At 39.7% G+C, this 17,966-nt stretch overlaps 1 protein-coding gene across 3 annotated transcripts in view; it reads left to right on the top strand.

Annotated features, from left to right (window-relative positions):
* The first annotated feature begins 2,967 nt into the window (after positions 1–2,967).
* The window catches only part of LOC129763977 (protein kibra), a 65,763-nt gene continuing 50,764 nt past the window's right edge, over positions 2,968–17,966 (top strand). The window contains exons 1-2 of one of the 3 annotated variants that reach the window (XM_055762928.1): positions 2,968–3,434; positions 14,836–15,822. In XM_055762928.1, coding sequence (XP_055618903.1) covers positions 15,698–15,822 — 125 coding nt within the window. In that variant the 5' untranslated portion in view covers positions 2,968–3,434; positions 14,836–15,697. Of the gene's footprint in view, positions 3,435–14,619; positions 14,780–14,835; positions 15,823–17,966 lie in introns of those variants that run through there. The other 2 variants (XM_055762929.1, XM_055762930.1) reach the window with 2 other exon arrangements.

Genomic DNA, 17,966 nt, shown 5'->3' with positions numbered 1-17,966 from the left:
AACAATCCAAACCAGTGCATTCTCATAGATGACGAAACATACGTCAAAGAAAATTCCAGAACGCTGCCGGGACCTTTTTAATTTTATACCAAATCGATTGGAGAGAGTGTACCGTCAGCGGATACGACTGTTACGATGGAAACGTTCGGCCAAAAAGTGCTCGTTTGGCAAGCCATTTGCACGTGTGGCATGCGATCGTCAACTTTTTTCACAGAAGGGCCTACAAATGCTCAAATTTATGTGAAATAATGCTTGAAGAAGAGATTACTTCAGTTTCATAGAAAGCCCGAGGTTCCTCCTCTATTCTGGCCGAATTGGCATCGGCACATTATGCCAAATCCACTCTACAATGGTTTTCGGAAAACAACATCATGTTCGTCCTTAACGTACCTAACTGTCCCCAGCTGCGGCAAATTGAACATTACTGGGCAATTGTCAAGGCCAAGTTCAAGAAAGAAGGTACAGTGTCTAAAAATATGTCAGAGTTCAAGAAAAATTGGTCTGCAGCGTTCAGAAAGTGTACAAAGACTACTGTGCAGAATTTGACAAGTGGAGTTAAATCTAAGGTTCGATCATTTTTAAAAATCAACAACAAAGGGGGAACACGAAATTATTGCGACACCGAAAATGTGATGCCAATTTTCTTATAATGTTTAGAATCAAACCAAAATTTTAGGGTAGTTTTAAACATATATTTACTTCAAAAATCAAAAGAAAAGTTAATCGATGGAGGCTTGAGTGTAAAATTGAACGCATTTTCGCTTGATGCCCTTCATCAAAGTCTTTACAGTGTCATCCGGTACCAGTTTCTCAGTTTCTTCCATTTTCTTAACATGTCCTTCTCGTCTTTGACTGTCTTCTTGCTCTTCCGAAGTTCCCGTTTCATTATTGCCCAGTACTGCTCCACCGGGCGCAGCTCCGGACAGTTTGGCGGGTTCATGTCCTTTGAAACAAAATGGACAGAATTGGCCTCATACCACTCCAGGACACTTTTAGAATAGTGGCATGATGCCAAATCTGGCCAAAATAGCGGAGCTTCGTCGTGCTGCTGCAAGAACGGCAAAAGGCGCTTCTCGAGGCACTCAGATTTGTAGATCTCGCCATTTACTGTGCCCTCTGTCACGAAAGGCTCACTTCTAAGTCCGCAAGAGCAGATGGCCTGCCAAACGAGATATTTGGAGGCGAACTTCGACATTTTCTTTTTCTTAAATTTGTCGTCCACATCGAACTTGCTCTTGCCGGTGAAAAACTCCAACCCCGGAATTTAGAGTAGAGATTCGATTGGTACGCAAACCCTCACAATCCTTTCACAGAAAAGTAGTAATAAACATTAAAATTATTTCATAAAAAAGTGACATATTTACTGATATAGAATCCTTGATGAAAGGCCTATTTTTATGTCAAAAGACATTGGCTGGCAATCGTTGAGCATTGAACGTTGAGCGTTGAGCGTTGAGGCTTGATCGTTGAACCTGTACCGAACTCTCATTCGTGGTGAGCGTTGAGCGTTGACGTTGCATTTGTTTCCTATCGGTGTTCGTTTTCGTTTTCGTTTCCGTTTCCGTTTCCGTTTGTTATTAATTACCGCCATTTCACTTTTACACTTTCTTCGTCTCACTTTGATACCTTCTTCGTCTAACTCCACTCCCCTAAGTCCATTTCCGGTCTTTTAGTGCTGTTTTCAATGAACCGGAAGCCGGCATCTTCGTTTCCAAAAAGGGCATCGGATTATGATACTCGACTTCGAAAGCCCTTTCCCCCAATACCCATATCGTAGGGTTTTCCTGGTCGTTACTGGTCGTTTAGAGTATCAGCTAATTATATTTGTTTTCTGCTGGTTAGTTATTTACACCTATTGCCAATATAATTGAGTGTGTATGTCATTTCCGAGCAATGCTGGTCTACTCCCAAGTAGATTCATTGCAAAAAATAGAGGGTCGACCCAGGACCATAGGGAGGTTTAGGACCACCTTTTTTGATAGTGTAAAAATAGGGACTTCCGATTTGGCCTCTGTTGTCCCCTTTTTGAACACACATGAACCACACCGTCCAGTAGAAAACGTAGTTTAGGAATTATACTAAACATTGCAATGCTGATGTCGCTAAAAGCAAGAATGTTTTGTAATGTATGGCCGTTGTAATTTAGGGTGTCAGATCAGGGCCACATTCCCCTATTGTATTACATAATGTAAAATTTATGTTGATTGATCAAATCCATTTTAGAAGTTTCTTCTCGTGAAAGCAATTTTAATACGGACAGTTTTCTGGAATTCCTTATGTATATAACCCGAGATCCAAGCATATGTGTCATTAATTTCTGAGTAACTAAATGTCTTTATTAATAAAGCGTTTTTCCGGGTAAACAAGTAGAAGCAACAACATCAAGAAAATTTTTACGGTCGGCCATACTCCATTAGCTATTTTATATGTTATCTACGGACGCACTTGTTGTTCACTTTGTATACTTGATATTTCCCGAGATCATTTAAGACTAATTCTCCATGCTTATCATCCCATTTCGCTGAGATCTAGTAACTCATATTGGCACGTTATGTTGTCCGTAGCGTCCATACCTGAATGATGAGTAGGTACAAGTCTCATCAATGTGTACCATAGTACATAATGCAACGAGCCAGACTTTACTCGGCACTATTCATTCGTAGTATATTGCATGCCGGAGCAAAATGTTCAAATTACGCATACCGCAGCAACGAAACCTCACTTCACGGGAACTTCTCGTAATGCTACGATGTTGTGGTCGTGGTGATGGTGGGTTTGGTGGGTTGCGTTACCAACATGTCGCCCTCTCACATTTGCGGCGGCTTTTCGTCGTTGTGAATGACAACACACAGGCATACCTTCAAATGTTTATGCTGCCGAGAGATTGTGTGTTTGCTCTTTATTTTTCGACATGCTCAGCAGTTTTGCTGGTGTGTAGTTTTGCGATGTCAGTTGCTTTCGGATCGCCTCTTGGGAAAGAATGTGTCATTTTGTATCGCGCCTCCGTTGGACACCTTTTTCAATATCAATCTAGCTGGCAGAAAAAAAAATATAAGAAAAAAAAAATCGGACAAACGAACTCTAATACGAAAACCAGTCGCAGGAAATATTCCAACAACAACCGCCGCGCGTTCGAATAAGGTTTTGAACAACTGGGCTGTCTTGGCTCTTTGAGACATCGGGACACTCGCCGCGGCTGGTGTCGGTGGACCGCATATTTAGGAGGAAACTAGTTTTATTCAATCGCGCGAGAGGTCTGCCTTTTGCATACTTTCGAGTTGCGAGCAGCAAATAGTGCGGATAAAGTGTTTCAGTGTTTATCCTCTCGGCGCCCGCCAGTTGTGTACTACATACCACTCGTTTAGTGGGGCACAGAGATCTGGAAAGGTTTTTTTTTCTGTTCGTCCGCTCATCTGGGTTCCAAAGCGCTTACGGTACGTACTGAGCAACCGTTACAAACCAAACACGACATGTTGTGACAACGATGATCGATACTATCGCGCGGATATCGAATAAGTGATAGGACATTCATTATGTGCCGTAGCCAATTTCCACCTGAAGGTATTCTAACTTGCAATGCAACAAAACTCATCGTATGGTACGGCTGAATACATCTGTGCAAAAGTTAAAAGGAACAGTGCCTAACGACGCCAACAATAACATCAGCATCAATGGCTGAAAAAAAAGTGGAATGTTCAGCATTCTTTCATCGTCTTTTTGACAATCGAGGTGGGCTTCCACCCACCACCCTCTGTCTGTGTATCTGTCGCAAGCGATTCATGATGGTGTGTTGAGGCAGGAGAATGTCTTCCGAGAACCACACGCTAGTGTAGACTTGCTCCAAGACAAGGACAGAATCGACAGCAACAGGCAACAGGCAGCTCGATCGATGGTAGAAGCTCTACTGTAATATGTCGAAGTGTTTTTGCATAAATGGCATCTGGGCGCGATTATCAAATATCTGTAAATCAATTTGAATATCTTGACGATTCAAAACCTCGGCTTCTCAGAGAGCGCCGATTGCCATTGCCGGAGTAGAACGTGAATCGTGCCGTTCAGTGTTGCCAAAATGGTGGAGAATAAAAATAAAATGGTCTGACGGTTCCATTTTCAAACAAGTTTAAGAAGGGATTATAGGTTTAACCCTTTGCGGTCGTTGGTCTGCTCTCAGCCAGCAACAGCAAGGAATCATACTATATATTTTATTCAATGATGTAATAGTTGACGTTATTTTTCTAAACGAGTGAAACTAGTGAACTTTCTCATGAATGTATACGAAGTTTCTATGAATAATAGCTAACAATACTCGGTAACGCTCGGTCGGACCTAACTAAAGGATCGTCTCCTATGTTTCAAACTAACTGGGAAATCGATGGAACACAGGTGTGTTTGCGAAAGACCGCCGCTTCCGACTGAAATATTTAAGATAACTTAACCATATACCGACAGACCTGACGAACAGATCGCAACAATATTTTAGGCATCCAATAACTGAATATTTGCTTGTCGTGGTTTGTGTCGAATTTATTTGATCAGTACAGGTTTTTTTCTCAATCCGTTTATTTTTACAGGCTCAGTTACATAGGTTTATGGAGCCACGTTATATTTTTACTAAAAAATATCAATATGTTTCCTTAATTCTATGGTTGATAAAATAGGAAACCGATTATTCGCGGTCGACTCGAGTTTAGAAGGGTGACACATTTTCATTAGGAAAAGGATGGGATGTAAGGATATAGTAGCAACGTTCACACTCACACTCACATTTACATTCACATTCTCATTCACACTCACACTTCACACTCAATTCTTAAAACTATCCTTATATCTAATATGTATTTACAATTTAACTTATTCTATTGTTAGTAGGAAGGGAACCGATAGCTCGCGAAGGACGAAAAGGAGGGGTAAAGGATGTAAGAACAATCACACTCGAAGATCGATAGCTTTAAGGAAAACATGTATTTGGGATATGTAATCAAGGTCTAACCGAGCCAACACATCTCTCACTGGCACATTGGGCTGCCTTCCTCGGGCCCGAAGGGAGTTTACTAAATTCGACGAATTCAAACAACGTGTTCGATATCGTGGTAAGCTTGGCCACAAACACAGATATTGCTGTCGGCGAGATTAAAACGAAAAAGTAGCGCATCTAACGAATAGTGATTAGACATGAGTCGGGAGAAGGTTCGAATAAAGTCCCGACTCAAGTCCTTGGTTTGAGGGTCACTTTAGGGATAATTGAGTGCAGCCATCGGCCCAATTCATCTTCGTTCCATTTGCGTTGCCAGTTAGCGATGGTATTTTTACGGACTTAGGAGTAAAATTCATTGAAGACGATTTGACGCTAATAAATATTGCCTTCAATCGCACCCACCTTTGCTAATGAGTCAGCCCCCTCATTACCCGGAATTGGGCAATGTGAAGGGACCCAGACAAAGGTGATGACATAACAGCGTCTGGATAAAGCACTCAATATTTCTCGTATTCTCTCAAGGAAGTACGGCGAGTGCTTTTCCGGCCTCACTGAACGAATAGCTTCGACAGAGCTAGGACTATCCGTTACAATGTAATAGTGTTGGACAGGTCGTGAGGCGACGCTGTCCAGCACCCAGGGAATTGCTGCCAATTCAGCAATATACACTGAGCGAAGATTCTGAAGACTGTGGGATGTGCTAAAAAATTCGTTGAACACTCCAAATCCTGTGGACTCATTCATAGAGGACTTATCAGTAAAGTACATATTATCGAAATTGATACCCCCATACTTTGCATCGAAGATCGTTGGAACGATCCCTGATCGATGATAATCTGGAATTTTATGGATTTTTTCCTTCATGAACAGATCAAAATGTACAGAGGAATTGATGTAGTCAGGAAAACAAACACGGTTGGGATTTACTTTCTCTATTTCCTTCACTTTCTTTATAAGAAAAGTAGCACTTTTCTGCCCTTTTGATTATTGAATCTCTTTTGACATTTCTATTGGATTCTTTTTGACAACCAAATTGATTGTATCTGCATGACTAGTGAAAGAACGAAACAATTTACGAATTCAATTGCAAACAAATTCCAATTTATGTCAATCCATGCATTGTGATAGATGACGTTCTTCGTAGCAAGTAAATCTAACGACTAAGTCTGACTGTCCGTTATCTTTTTACTTGCAAATATTGCAAAATATGTGAATGGAAAATTCGTCAAACGATCAATGTATTTTACATTTCCCTCTAATGTTACATTCCGGTTTGCAATAATGCAAGCGAGTTCAAAAGTACCCACAGCTTGTATCCATTTTGCACAATGCCGATTTCCCCAGACACCATTGGTTAGAAGTCTGTGTTGGGGAAACACATTCTGGTGTTCAAAAATGCAGGCGGGTAGAAAAGTGTCATCGGCTTACATGTATTTACAATGCCGATTTTACAAGGCTACATGTTTTTGAAGTCTGTGTTAGGGAAGCACACAAACGCAAGAAAGTATTGGGTTGGGGAATTAGTTCCTAAAAACAATAATTATATCAATAAGTTAATTAATTATATATTCATCGTAGTTCATTTTTCCGCCAATTCACGAATGGACCAAAAGTGTTTCTCCTTCAAAATGGGTTTGAGACGTTCTTCATCGAATTCAGAAGGATCGTGTCATTGACGTCAATGTCTCCATTTTTTACCTTGCAAACCATTTCCGTGCTATAGATCTTCTTCATACACGTCGCAAACGTACTGGTTGATCTTTTGTTAGCTTTTGATAATTTGATACCTGGATGATAGTTTTTTGATCTGGATGAAAAGCAGTTATTTGGCCGCCTATACGTACATGGTCCATTCTGATTGAACCAAATGAAGCATTTTTTAAGAGTTGGTTCACTATGACTGAACAATTTCGAAATATTTCTCAATCAATTAACATTTGTGAGCCAAAATGTGTTATTCTGCTATAAAAATTAGAGCGAGAAGGATTGTGAGTTTAGGACTGCATAAACATTTGGTTGCGTTCATCATAATAGTCTCTGCCATCTACTGCTGGCATGAATATGATTGCACGGCAAACATGTTAAGCATAAACTTCCCATTTTCAATCATCTTAAGCAGTATTCGTCAATAGAATCGTCAAATTTGAATTCATTGTCATCGCTACAGCCTAAATCGCCCTCTGAAATAGTACATTTTGCGATCATTCACACTGAAGACCAGCATTTTTCACTGATCCGTTCAGTCGGAGTGGACCAAGTTTATTTTTTAATATAATCTATATAATCATTCATACTACGAGAGGTTTTCATTGATCAATCATAACAATTTCGGTCCGTTATTCCTGCTGTATGCGTGATTTTCCAAATCTGATAAATGTGGTATGTAGATTACATAATGCTTAACCAAATGTAATCAATAACTCGAAATTTTAAATTTTGCGACTTGGTCCCCTCTGACTTAACACCGACCATTTCTAAAATAAAAAATTAAATAACTCAAAAATAAAATTGTGCATAGTGCATTGTGCATTGTGCACATAATTTTGTAGGGCAGAAAGAGTTCTATCGAATGAATACTTACCCTTTCCCAAACAGCAAACAAATCGTTGTAAAATAAAAGATATATAAAAACGATATGAACTTATTCTCCAACCTAATACAAAAGTACCTGCGGCTTGCATCTATTTTGCAATGTCGATTTCCACAGGCTCCATGGTTTTGAAGTCTGTGTTGGGGAAACACATTCCAGTGATTGTACATAAATGAAAATGAACCGCCAAATGTCTTGGTAAGCGCAAAACCCCAGGAAGGAATGGTCCGATTTGAGCCGTCTTTATTTTGTTGTATTCGTCTCTTCCCGTAGATGGATGTTACGGAGAGAGATCTCTGAAAATTTTCGGAACACTCTGAAGGTTCGTCGGAAAATCGAAAAATTGAATGTTTTACAATTACACCACGATAAGGAATTGATCCTTGATCAAAAGGGGGAAAGAATTCATGAAGAAATGGGCGAGATCAAGTTCGTTGGGTCAGCTAGTTTAAAACAAAATATTGTCATGCAGCAGCACTTCAAACACATATGGACATACACTACATTTATTTAGATACTACCTATTTGTTATGGAAGTTTGCTTTCAAATTCCAGTAGGAAAATCTATCTGCTGCATGTTCTGGGATTCGATCCCACCTTAGGCGAAATATAGGAGTAACAGCTTTCCGAGTGGGAAGGAGTAAATCCGGTGCGAGTTGGCAGCGCAGTCCAATCGTAAAGTGAGGACGGAACCAAATAAACAGAAGGCCCTGATGGCTTTCGACGATTCTCTTTATCAGTAATTTGTTATAGAGGACCCGAAAGATGCTGAGGTATACGTGATACACGAATCAAATGAAGCGTTACTACTGAAGAAATTAAAATAAATTAATAAGTAAATAACTAAAAAGTTATTTCAAAAATTACATTGCATTCTGAATAATATCTGAATCGAAAAACAAATGGATTGTATAACATAATTCCGTAGTTCTACGTCGAACATGCGGTCGTGTCCGAGACACAACACCTTACATTTTTTTCTGCTTGTTTCGCACACAGTAATGCTTTTGAATCCGGACACTTTTTCATTATATTAGGCTGTCAAAAAAGTCCTGCGGTATTTTTTTTTGAATTTTCATTTGTTTATAAAATTAGTTACAATCATCTGTTTTAGTCAAATATGCGCCGTTTTGTTCGATGACTTGTTCTCAACGAGATGCCAACTTCATAATACCCCTGTTATAGAAGCTCGCTAACTTATTGGCAAAAAACTCGGATAGCCAATTTTCACAGGCCTCTTTTGTGGCTAACTTCTGACTACATAGCTCGTTCGCCATGGACAAAAACAGGTGGTAGTCACTTGGTGCAAGGTCCGGACTATACGGCGGATGCAAAAGAACCTCCCATCCGAGCTCCCGGAGCTTCTGGCGCGTCACCAAAGAAGTGTGTGGCCTGGCGTTGTCCTGATGGAAGACAATGCGGCCTCTGTTTATCAAAGATGGCCACTTCTTCATGAGTGCTACCTTCAAGCGGTCCAGTTGTTGGCAGTACAGGTCCGAATTGAGCGTTTGGCCATAGGGAAGCAGCTCATAATAGATTATTCCTTGACAATCCCACCAAACACACAGCAGAACCTTCCTGGTCGTTAATGAGGGCTTGGCCACCGTCTGAGCCGCTTCAGCGGGCTTCGACCACGACCGTTTGCGCTTCACGTTGTCGTAAGTGACCCACTTTTCATCGCCAGTCACCATCCGCTTCAGAAACGGGTCGATTTTGTTGCGATTCAGCAGCGATTCACATGCGTCGATACGGTCAACGATGTTTTTTTGCGTCAACGTATGTGGCACCCATACATCGAGCTTCTTTGTGAATCCAAGCTTCTTCAAATGGTTAATAACGGTTTGATGACTTATCCCCAGCTCTTGGCCGATGCTACGGCTGTTACTATGCCGGTCTTTCTCGGCTAATTCAGCGATTTTGTCGCAATTTTCGACGACAGGCCTTCCGGAGCGTGGCGCATCTTCGACGACCTCTACACCAGAACGAAAACGTTGAAACCATCGTTGTGCGGTGGAAATGGAAACTGTATCGGGTCCATAAACTGCACAAATTTTATTGGCAGCTTGAGATGCATTTTTGCCTTTGTCATAGTAGTACTGTAAAATATGTCGGTTTTTCCCTTTATTTTGCTCCATATTTGCGACACTATAACTCGCGAACGACTTAACCAAACAAAACACTGTCAAGGACTATATTATAGCGCGCAAAAATACCTTTCCAACAAGCTATAGTATGACTCGATACAATGAACACAACTAGAACTACGCGCTTACAACGACACCTGGCGGAAATACCGCAGGACTTTTTTGACAGCCTAATATTACATATCATACCAAAACCATAATAACTTTTGCATGCTAACATGTTAACAATTTGAATTAATGTGTCTGATAGATACTATTGTATCAATTCAACTTTCCTCCAGGAAATTCAATGCCATATAAGAAGGGGATGAGATTCTAAAAGTCCATTTTCTCGTTAACGAAACGTACATTTCAATTATTCTTCCAAGCAGTTATTGCACATTATTATTGAAGTGTGAAACTTAATTTTTTTCGTTTCTTTTTCATTTTGCAACACATTTATTCGAATAATAAAATGAATTAGTACATTATTCAATGTATTGGTCAGCCAATTTGTGATATCCTGTTCTGAAGTAAAGCGTTCTATATCGATCGAAACAAATGGTAATCGGAAGTGACAAGGTCTGTGAACCAGAATTTTTCATCCGCTATTTTCTAAGCAGCTTTTAACTCGAACAGCAACATGAGGCCGAGCGTTGTCCTGATGAAATATTATCGACTCGTGTCTGGTCGCATAATCTGAACGTTTTTCCGCAATAGCTCGCATTAAACGGATCAACTGTTGCCTGTAGAAGTCTCCATCGATCGTTTGCTTGCCGTTAACTGTTCTCGAACTTTTTCGAAGGTTTTCCACGCTCTCCGCTTCTGACAATTCAAAAAACACAATTTTTCAAGGTTTTTACCCACTCACAGCTCTGCTGCTGTCCAAGGGCATGCTCACCGTAAACTTCGACAAGTAGTCGATGCGATTCTCCAGCAGTTTTCTATTAATTGTGACAGAAAATAAATTATTTTTTAACGAAAACCATTGACGTAATTTTGATTATTGACGCTAAAGAATCCCCAATGTTCAAGAATTATTTTTTTCCTTCCTTTCATTTTCCGACGAATGACTATTCGAATAATCTACATTGGCCTGATCCCGCTCTTTTTTGTTAATACTGTAAAAACATACTGCGAACTAAAAATCACTTCAATTAGCTAATATACGGCATTCATTAATGCATTAATTTTACATTTCCCGACGAATAAGTACATGGGGATGAAATTCTTTAAGCATTAATCTGAATCAATCCACCTATGGTGAGATGTGATCTTTCTTATTTCATGTAGGTTTAATTTATTGCCGGCAGGCTTTTTCTTTCAAACGGAAGCTATTGCTGTTATTTTTATTGTTGACGGTGGAAAAATGTTTTTTTTTAACAAGGACCATTCTCAGGGCTTGAGACGAATGAATCTTAAAGTTTTATGCCTCTATAATCCAACAAGAAGAAAGAAGAAGACAGAGAAACGGTCTCATTCGTCTGAACACTATGCTCTTCTCTCCCAGTCCCATTTGTTTTCTGCCACCGGACTGAACCGATGGCTTTGGCGAAAAACGAAGAACCGATGATAATTCGGTATAGAATTAGAAATTGTGCCAATGGCTATAGATTCGAAAGCAGAAAATACGAAATGTTTCATATGGAGTAGAGAATATTTCACTATATAAAGGGTGTGTCACGTCAAATTGCATCACGGAAAAAACGCTGTAGAAATTCGCCCAGTAGACCGATCCTTTTGAAAATTTTAGACAGTAAAATAAAAACTATTAAACAACTTTTGGTATTTTCTTTTTATTCATACTTCGAGCCCAAGCCCGTATGCTCGCACCTTCCTCTTTACCCCGTCCATAAGGTTCTGTACAACGTCAGGTTGTAGTTTTTTTTTGAACAGAAATCCATTTTCTCTTGAAGTCCGCCTCCAATTTGACAACTTTTGGGTTCTTCCGGAGGGCCTGCTTCATAATCACCCAATATTTCTCTATTGGGCGAAGCTCCGGCGCATTGGGCGGGTTCATTTCCTTTGGCACGAAGGTGACCCCGTTGGCTTCGTACCACTCCAACACGTCCTTTGAATAGTGGCACGAAGCGAGAGCTGGCCAGAAGATGGTCGGGCCCTCGTGCTGATTCAATAGTGGTAGTAAGCGCTTCTGTAGGCACTCCTTAAGGTAAACCTTCCCGTTTACCGTGCCGGTCATCACGAAGGGGGCGCTCCGCTTTCCGCAAGAGCAGATCGCTTGCCACACCATGTACTTTTTGGCAAACTTGGATAGTTTCTGCTTGCGAATCTCCTCCGGAATGCTGAATTTGTCCTCTGCGGAGAAAAACAACAGGCCCGGCAGCTGACGAAAGTTTTTTGACGTAGGTTTCGTCGTCCATTACCAGGCAATGCGGCTTCGTCAACATTTCGGTGTACAGCTTCCGGGCTCGCGTTCCCCACCATGTTTTGCCTTTCGTCGCGGTTAGGAGCCTTCTGAACCTTGTATGTACGCAGGCCCTCCCGCTGCTTGGTCCGCTGGACGAATGAACTTGACAAATTCAGCTTATTGGCGACATCCCGGACCGAACTTCTCGGATCACGTCTAAACTGCTTAATTACGCGCTTGTGATCTTTTTCACTGACGGAGCATCCATTTTTGCCGTTCTTCACCTTCCGGTCGATGGTTAGGTTCTCGAAGTATCGTTTTAGTAATCTGCTGATCGTGGATTGGACGATTCCCAGCATCTTACCGATGTCCCGATGTGACAACTCCGGATTCTCGAAATGAGTGCACAGGATTAATTCACGACGCTCTTTTTCGTTCGACGACATTTCTTCAAATTTACGAAAAATTGACAGTGGAGCATGGCCAACGTGATCTATACACTCTTATCTGATTATAAGCGAAAGCTGAAGATATAATTCCTAAAAATTAAATTTCTACGGCGATTTTTCCGTGATGCAATTTGATGTGACACACCCTTTATCACAAGCTGTTATAATATAATTATAACTTACTAGCTGACCCGACGAACTTCGTCCCGCCCAAAATAGATTTTTTGATTTGAATACTTTCAAACATCCACGTTTTCTAACTAAGTGAACGTTAGTGAGTCCAATCACTGAACTCTTCATTGGTTGATTACCCTTTGACCCGTTACATTTTCCTTTTACTAAAAATTGTCTAGTACTTCTACAAAAATTCGTCCTTATAATATAAAATTATTTTCAGACACAATTCTCGTTCAAGATTCTTCAAGCATTTGGGAAAAACATGTTTCTCCGTTGCATGGAATACATGTTTGATAATGAAAATATTACAAAATAAAGATAGATCAAATCGGACCATTCCTTCCTCGGGTTTAGGGCACACAAACACATGGCCTTCCATTTTTGTTTGTATAGATAGAAGATATAGGAATGCGTTATTCCGTCTGAAAATCCTTTTCCACTTTCGAACAAAAATCAATTTCGTTAGCACCAACATCAAATGGACTAACAACGCTTAGCTAATTGTAGAACATATGGAAATTCAATTTTTCGATTTTTCCGATTTTTTCTCCGCTATATTGATCTACGGGAAGAGACGAATACAACGAAATGTAGATGACTCAAATTGAACCATTCCTTCTTCGGGTTTTCCGCTTACCAACAGATTTCGCCTTACATTTTTATTTATATAGATATAATATATGGAAATGCGTTATTTCGCCTGAAAATCCATGTCCACTTACGAACAAAGTTCAATTTCGATAGCGCAAATATCGAATGGGCTAACAACGCTTATTATGATGTAGTTTTCGAACATGTGGGAATTCAATTTTTCGAATATTCCAATCTTCCTTCAGGGTTTTCCGAAAATTTTCCGGGTTTTCTCTCCATTATATTGATCTACGGGAAGAGACGAATACAACAAAATACAGGAGGCTAAAATCGGACCATCTCTCTTCGGGTTTTCCGCTTACGAACAGATTTTGCCTTACGTTTTTATTTATATACATAGATGATATACACGAATACCGCAATCGATCGATGATTCAAACTGTTTAGGAGGGAGAATGATTTACATTTGGTTTTTCCGAGAAGGAATCGATTCCTCTTTCTAGCGTTGATAATTCTTTTCCGATTCCATGGAGCGGTTTGGCTGTTTTTGAAAGATAAAATGTCTCAGAGTTATATGTTTATTACTCATTGATTGTTAAACTAACGGTAGTTCTACGTCCATCTTGTGGTTATATCACAGATAAAACCCACTTCCAGTTTTTTCATTGAAATTTAAATCGAATTTATTGCCCAATAAAGTTATACAAAATTGAATGTAATTGATTGTAAGTAACAATGCAATTGATAGGAAGTGGTAGCTAATAAATTAAGCTATTTTTTGGTGCAAACACCATTTGGTTGCTTCTCAATGACAGCAAAAATTATCAAAGTTGCTGTTCTATTTTGCGAACGCTTGGGGCAAAATGGGTTAAGTTTCATGCGGCCTCATATGATGTCTACACCATTGCAGAAGACTCAACGGTTAGAATTCTTAATCCGTATTTTATGTTTTTTCCATAACATGATTTTATTCTCAATTTTTGCACGAGAATATTTTTTAGATTACACAAAAAATAAATCTAACATGACCATAATCGCAGTAACCATCAAATTGTATGCAAATTTTGCACCGGCAGTGCAATGCGGCTTAAGATAAGCCGCTCTGTGGCTTGCGGTAGGCTTGGCAACAGCGCGCGCACTCGCGCAAAAGCAAACAACCAAAGCGCTCGGGCCGTATGGCACAAACACTTGCGCGATGCGCAACACGCCAACTGTTGCAGCAGGCGTACGGTACGCGCATGTGGATCGCGTAAAAGCAACCTAACCACAAAATACTCACACCAGTTGAGGTGCACCCGAATAGAAGAAGTTGAAGGAAAAAAAAACATTGGAATTTCAATTTAATTCAATATGGCTGGCACTACGCTCCGAAATAGTTCATTAATTGTGAGAGTTTCGTCGAGTGCAGAGTTTTTCTCGCGCCGTTCGCCGTTTTTCTTTCGAGCGCAGTAGAAATGGTTCGGTGTCACAACTTGTTGTAGTGTTTGGGATTGTGTAAAGTCGTTTGTACGGTTCAGAGGAATTGGGAGTAATTCGAATGATAAAGTTTCTATTTTCCACAGAATGCGATATGCGCTGACACATAAATATCGCTGAGTTAGTTGCTTCAAGATTCAAGGCATCGCGCGGCAGGGGAAAAATTCATTACGCCAACCAGTGCACGAGAGGAGGTTTATGTTATTGGAAAAAAAATTCAGTGAATGAGAGCAACTTGAAATTGTGCACACACATCACCGCTCGAATCACAGATTGAATAAGTGGAAGGAAAAGTGGATGGATTTGCGGTTTGGTTCTCCTGCATCCGAGCCGAGGTTTTTTAGATTTGCCTCGCGCGTCCCGAGGAAAATGCTGTGAGGGAGGAGAGGTGTGGTGTGGAAACGTGTGTGCCGCGATTTTGCGAGATCGACGAGTGAGCGAGTTTCGTATCAAAGGGGGTTCCAGTTGGAGAAGGTCAGTCGCCAAACAGGAGAAATGCACGGACAACTGCTTTCCACAGCGTCAACAAATCAATTCGCAGTAAGAGCAGAAACAGCAATAGCAGTACCAACAGCATTGGCCACTGCAATGCCACAATTGTCACCGTTAGTGGAAATTGTCTCGTAGAAACCTGGTCCGGAAAGTGCTATGGAAAAGGTGATTCAGGAAATCATTGCATGTGATTACTAGTTGGAGCAAGAAAATATATACCATATTCGGTGCGAAATAGAGTGAAAAGTGTGACAAAAAGTAGATTAGCTTGCAGCAGCTAGAGAAGAAGCAAAAAAAAGTTATCTACAGTGTACAAAGTCTAATAAGAAAGCGATTGTGTGAAGTGGGCGAAGAGAGTGAAAAAAAAAGAAAAAAAGTAATATAGGTACAAACCCCCAAGCCGTGTTTTGTTCAACGCGTTTCGAGAAGCAGCCGCACTGGAGGTGAGGATAAATTATGCCAAAAAGTTCCAGCAATGCAGATTTACCACTCGGCTGGGAGATTAACACGGATTATGACGGGAAGGTTTATTTTATTGATCATATTAACAAGAAGACCACATGGATCGATCCTCGTGACAAGTGAGTAGCTTTTCCGCTATTTGGTTCCTATAAATTATTTTCCAAACCCAAAACTATGCTTTGATCTTCGAATGTCACCCTAGCGAACGGAATCTCAACCATTCTGACGTTCACATTCCATTCACGACTGTGTCCGACTTCCGCACGTCATACACTAGACGTTTTATTATTATTGTTTGCGTCATGGGCTTGTGGGTATTATGCGGGTTATCAGTAGTGCCTGGAATTTTTTCAGGGCTTTTCTACAGACAGGGTGTGTGATTGTTCGATGCCCAAGCATGCTGCACGTAACGATCGTGTTTATGTAAACAGAGGAAGAAAATGTGCGAACGATGCATCGCGACCGATCTCCGAGTTTTCATTAGTGGGATGTAAACAGTAGCGTTCTTTTTACGTATCACTGTATGTAAGATGCATTTTTATGAATATTTCTGATTGATTTTTCTTGTTATTTGAAATATTTTTCGGAAAAACCTCTTATTTCATCACATAAAATAAAAAACGATACGTTAAAGTAAATTTTCATTCATAATTTTTTATTTCAAATTTTTTTATTTTTTTCGGGTTTTGAGTGCGAACCCGTGAAACATCTCAGTGCGTACCCAACAGCTTTCGGGTTGAACCTAGTGCGAAACTAGGTTGAAACTAAGTAAATAAAAAATAGTTTTACAGCAGTTAGTTTGGCACTGGGGTTGAAACTGAACCAAAACGAATTCGCTAATAGAGATGTCGATTAATCCTTCGAGTAATGCAAATAAATATAAAATATCTGCAATTATAACCGTGTAATTTTGTATCGAATATTGTAAAACCGAAATATGAATACATCGATTTTGGGGTGATTAATAAAACAAGGAACCATTTCCAAAGTTAATACATTTTAAGTTGAGAGTTATGCAATACATTTTATCAAAATGCAACAGTAATCATCAAACATCGTCAACACGTTATGATATGGTCGGTGTTCAGTCAGACCGGTCCAAGTAACATAAAATCCGCACTCCGGTCCGGATCGGGCTAAGTAACAGTGAATCGAACTCAATGTATGAAACTGTGTAGTTTTAGTAGTTTCCAATCATGCTCCCCCATTGTTTTTCTGCATCTCTTAGTTACTCTTTAACAAGATCATGAAATTATATTATTACGAAAATAAAAAAAAAGTTCAAACAAGAGGGTTTTCCGCCTGGCTATGTGTACTTGGTCCACTCTGACTGATCCAAAAATATTTTTCAGAGACTTGGTCCACTATAACTGAACAATTTAATGATCATATCATATAATATCATTTATTCAGTACGCTGTCGGTGTGGATTTCAAACTGTAGACTCAACTGTACTCAACTAACCCTGTACAATAGAACAAACTGGTTTTATGGCATGAAAATGTATTTTAATTACCAATAATTAATTACCATAATCGATTAGCATCACTTAAAAACTACTTAACAAAGTTTAGATTAAAGATTATTTACATCCTTGTTGTCCTGTTTTAAATTCTCGTAAAATTCCTCATGGATTGAAGGAACATATAACAGCAAATGAGTGATATCCGTGTATTTGCCATTTCATGCCATTCAAATAAAGCGAGCAGAACCACAAGTCGGGCTCTGCACATTTTTTGCTTTTCGGAGCATCAGGAAGGACCAAATCCCTTAATGGGCATGTCACTCTTCAATTCTATAAAATTCATTTATACTCGAAAGCTGAATTCAATCGTATGATGAAACTGTAATATTTTAATTACGTTCATCAAATATCTCAGAAACACGATAGAACCGGCAAGATTATCAATTTCGCAGTCAGGATTGCATCCACTATCTAGTTCTTCACCATCTACTTCTTCCTCGAAAGTACAAGACGAATTTCATGCCAACTTGTCTTAGAAGTTGGCAGCACCATCTCAGATAGCAGTGCAACGTTGTGGGTGTAAAGACATTGGTCATTTATCAAAGTGACTTAATACTTGAAATATTAAAAAAAAAATGTAGGCTACCTTTTGAAAAGGGTTAAACATTTTTTTTTCTTATTTTTTTTTGCAAAAATGTATAACTCAAAAACTATAATACAGGTCGAACTCGATCATATATGATTCGATTATATACAAATTCAGACTCAATCATATACAGCTCAAAAATATTTTTTTTA

The sequence above is a fragment of the Toxorhynchites rutilus genome, chromosome 1, assembly GCF_029784135.1.
Source record: "Toxorhynchites rutilus septentrionalis strain SRP chromosome 1, ASM2978413v1, whole genome shotgun sequence".
Classification (NCBI taxonomy): domain Eukaryota; kingdom Metazoa; phylum Arthropoda; class Insecta; order Diptera; family Culicidae; genus Toxorhynchites; species Toxorhynchites rutilus.
Note: the sequence above shows the minus strand (reverse complement) of the source record. Positions and strands in the feature narration are given on the sequence as shown.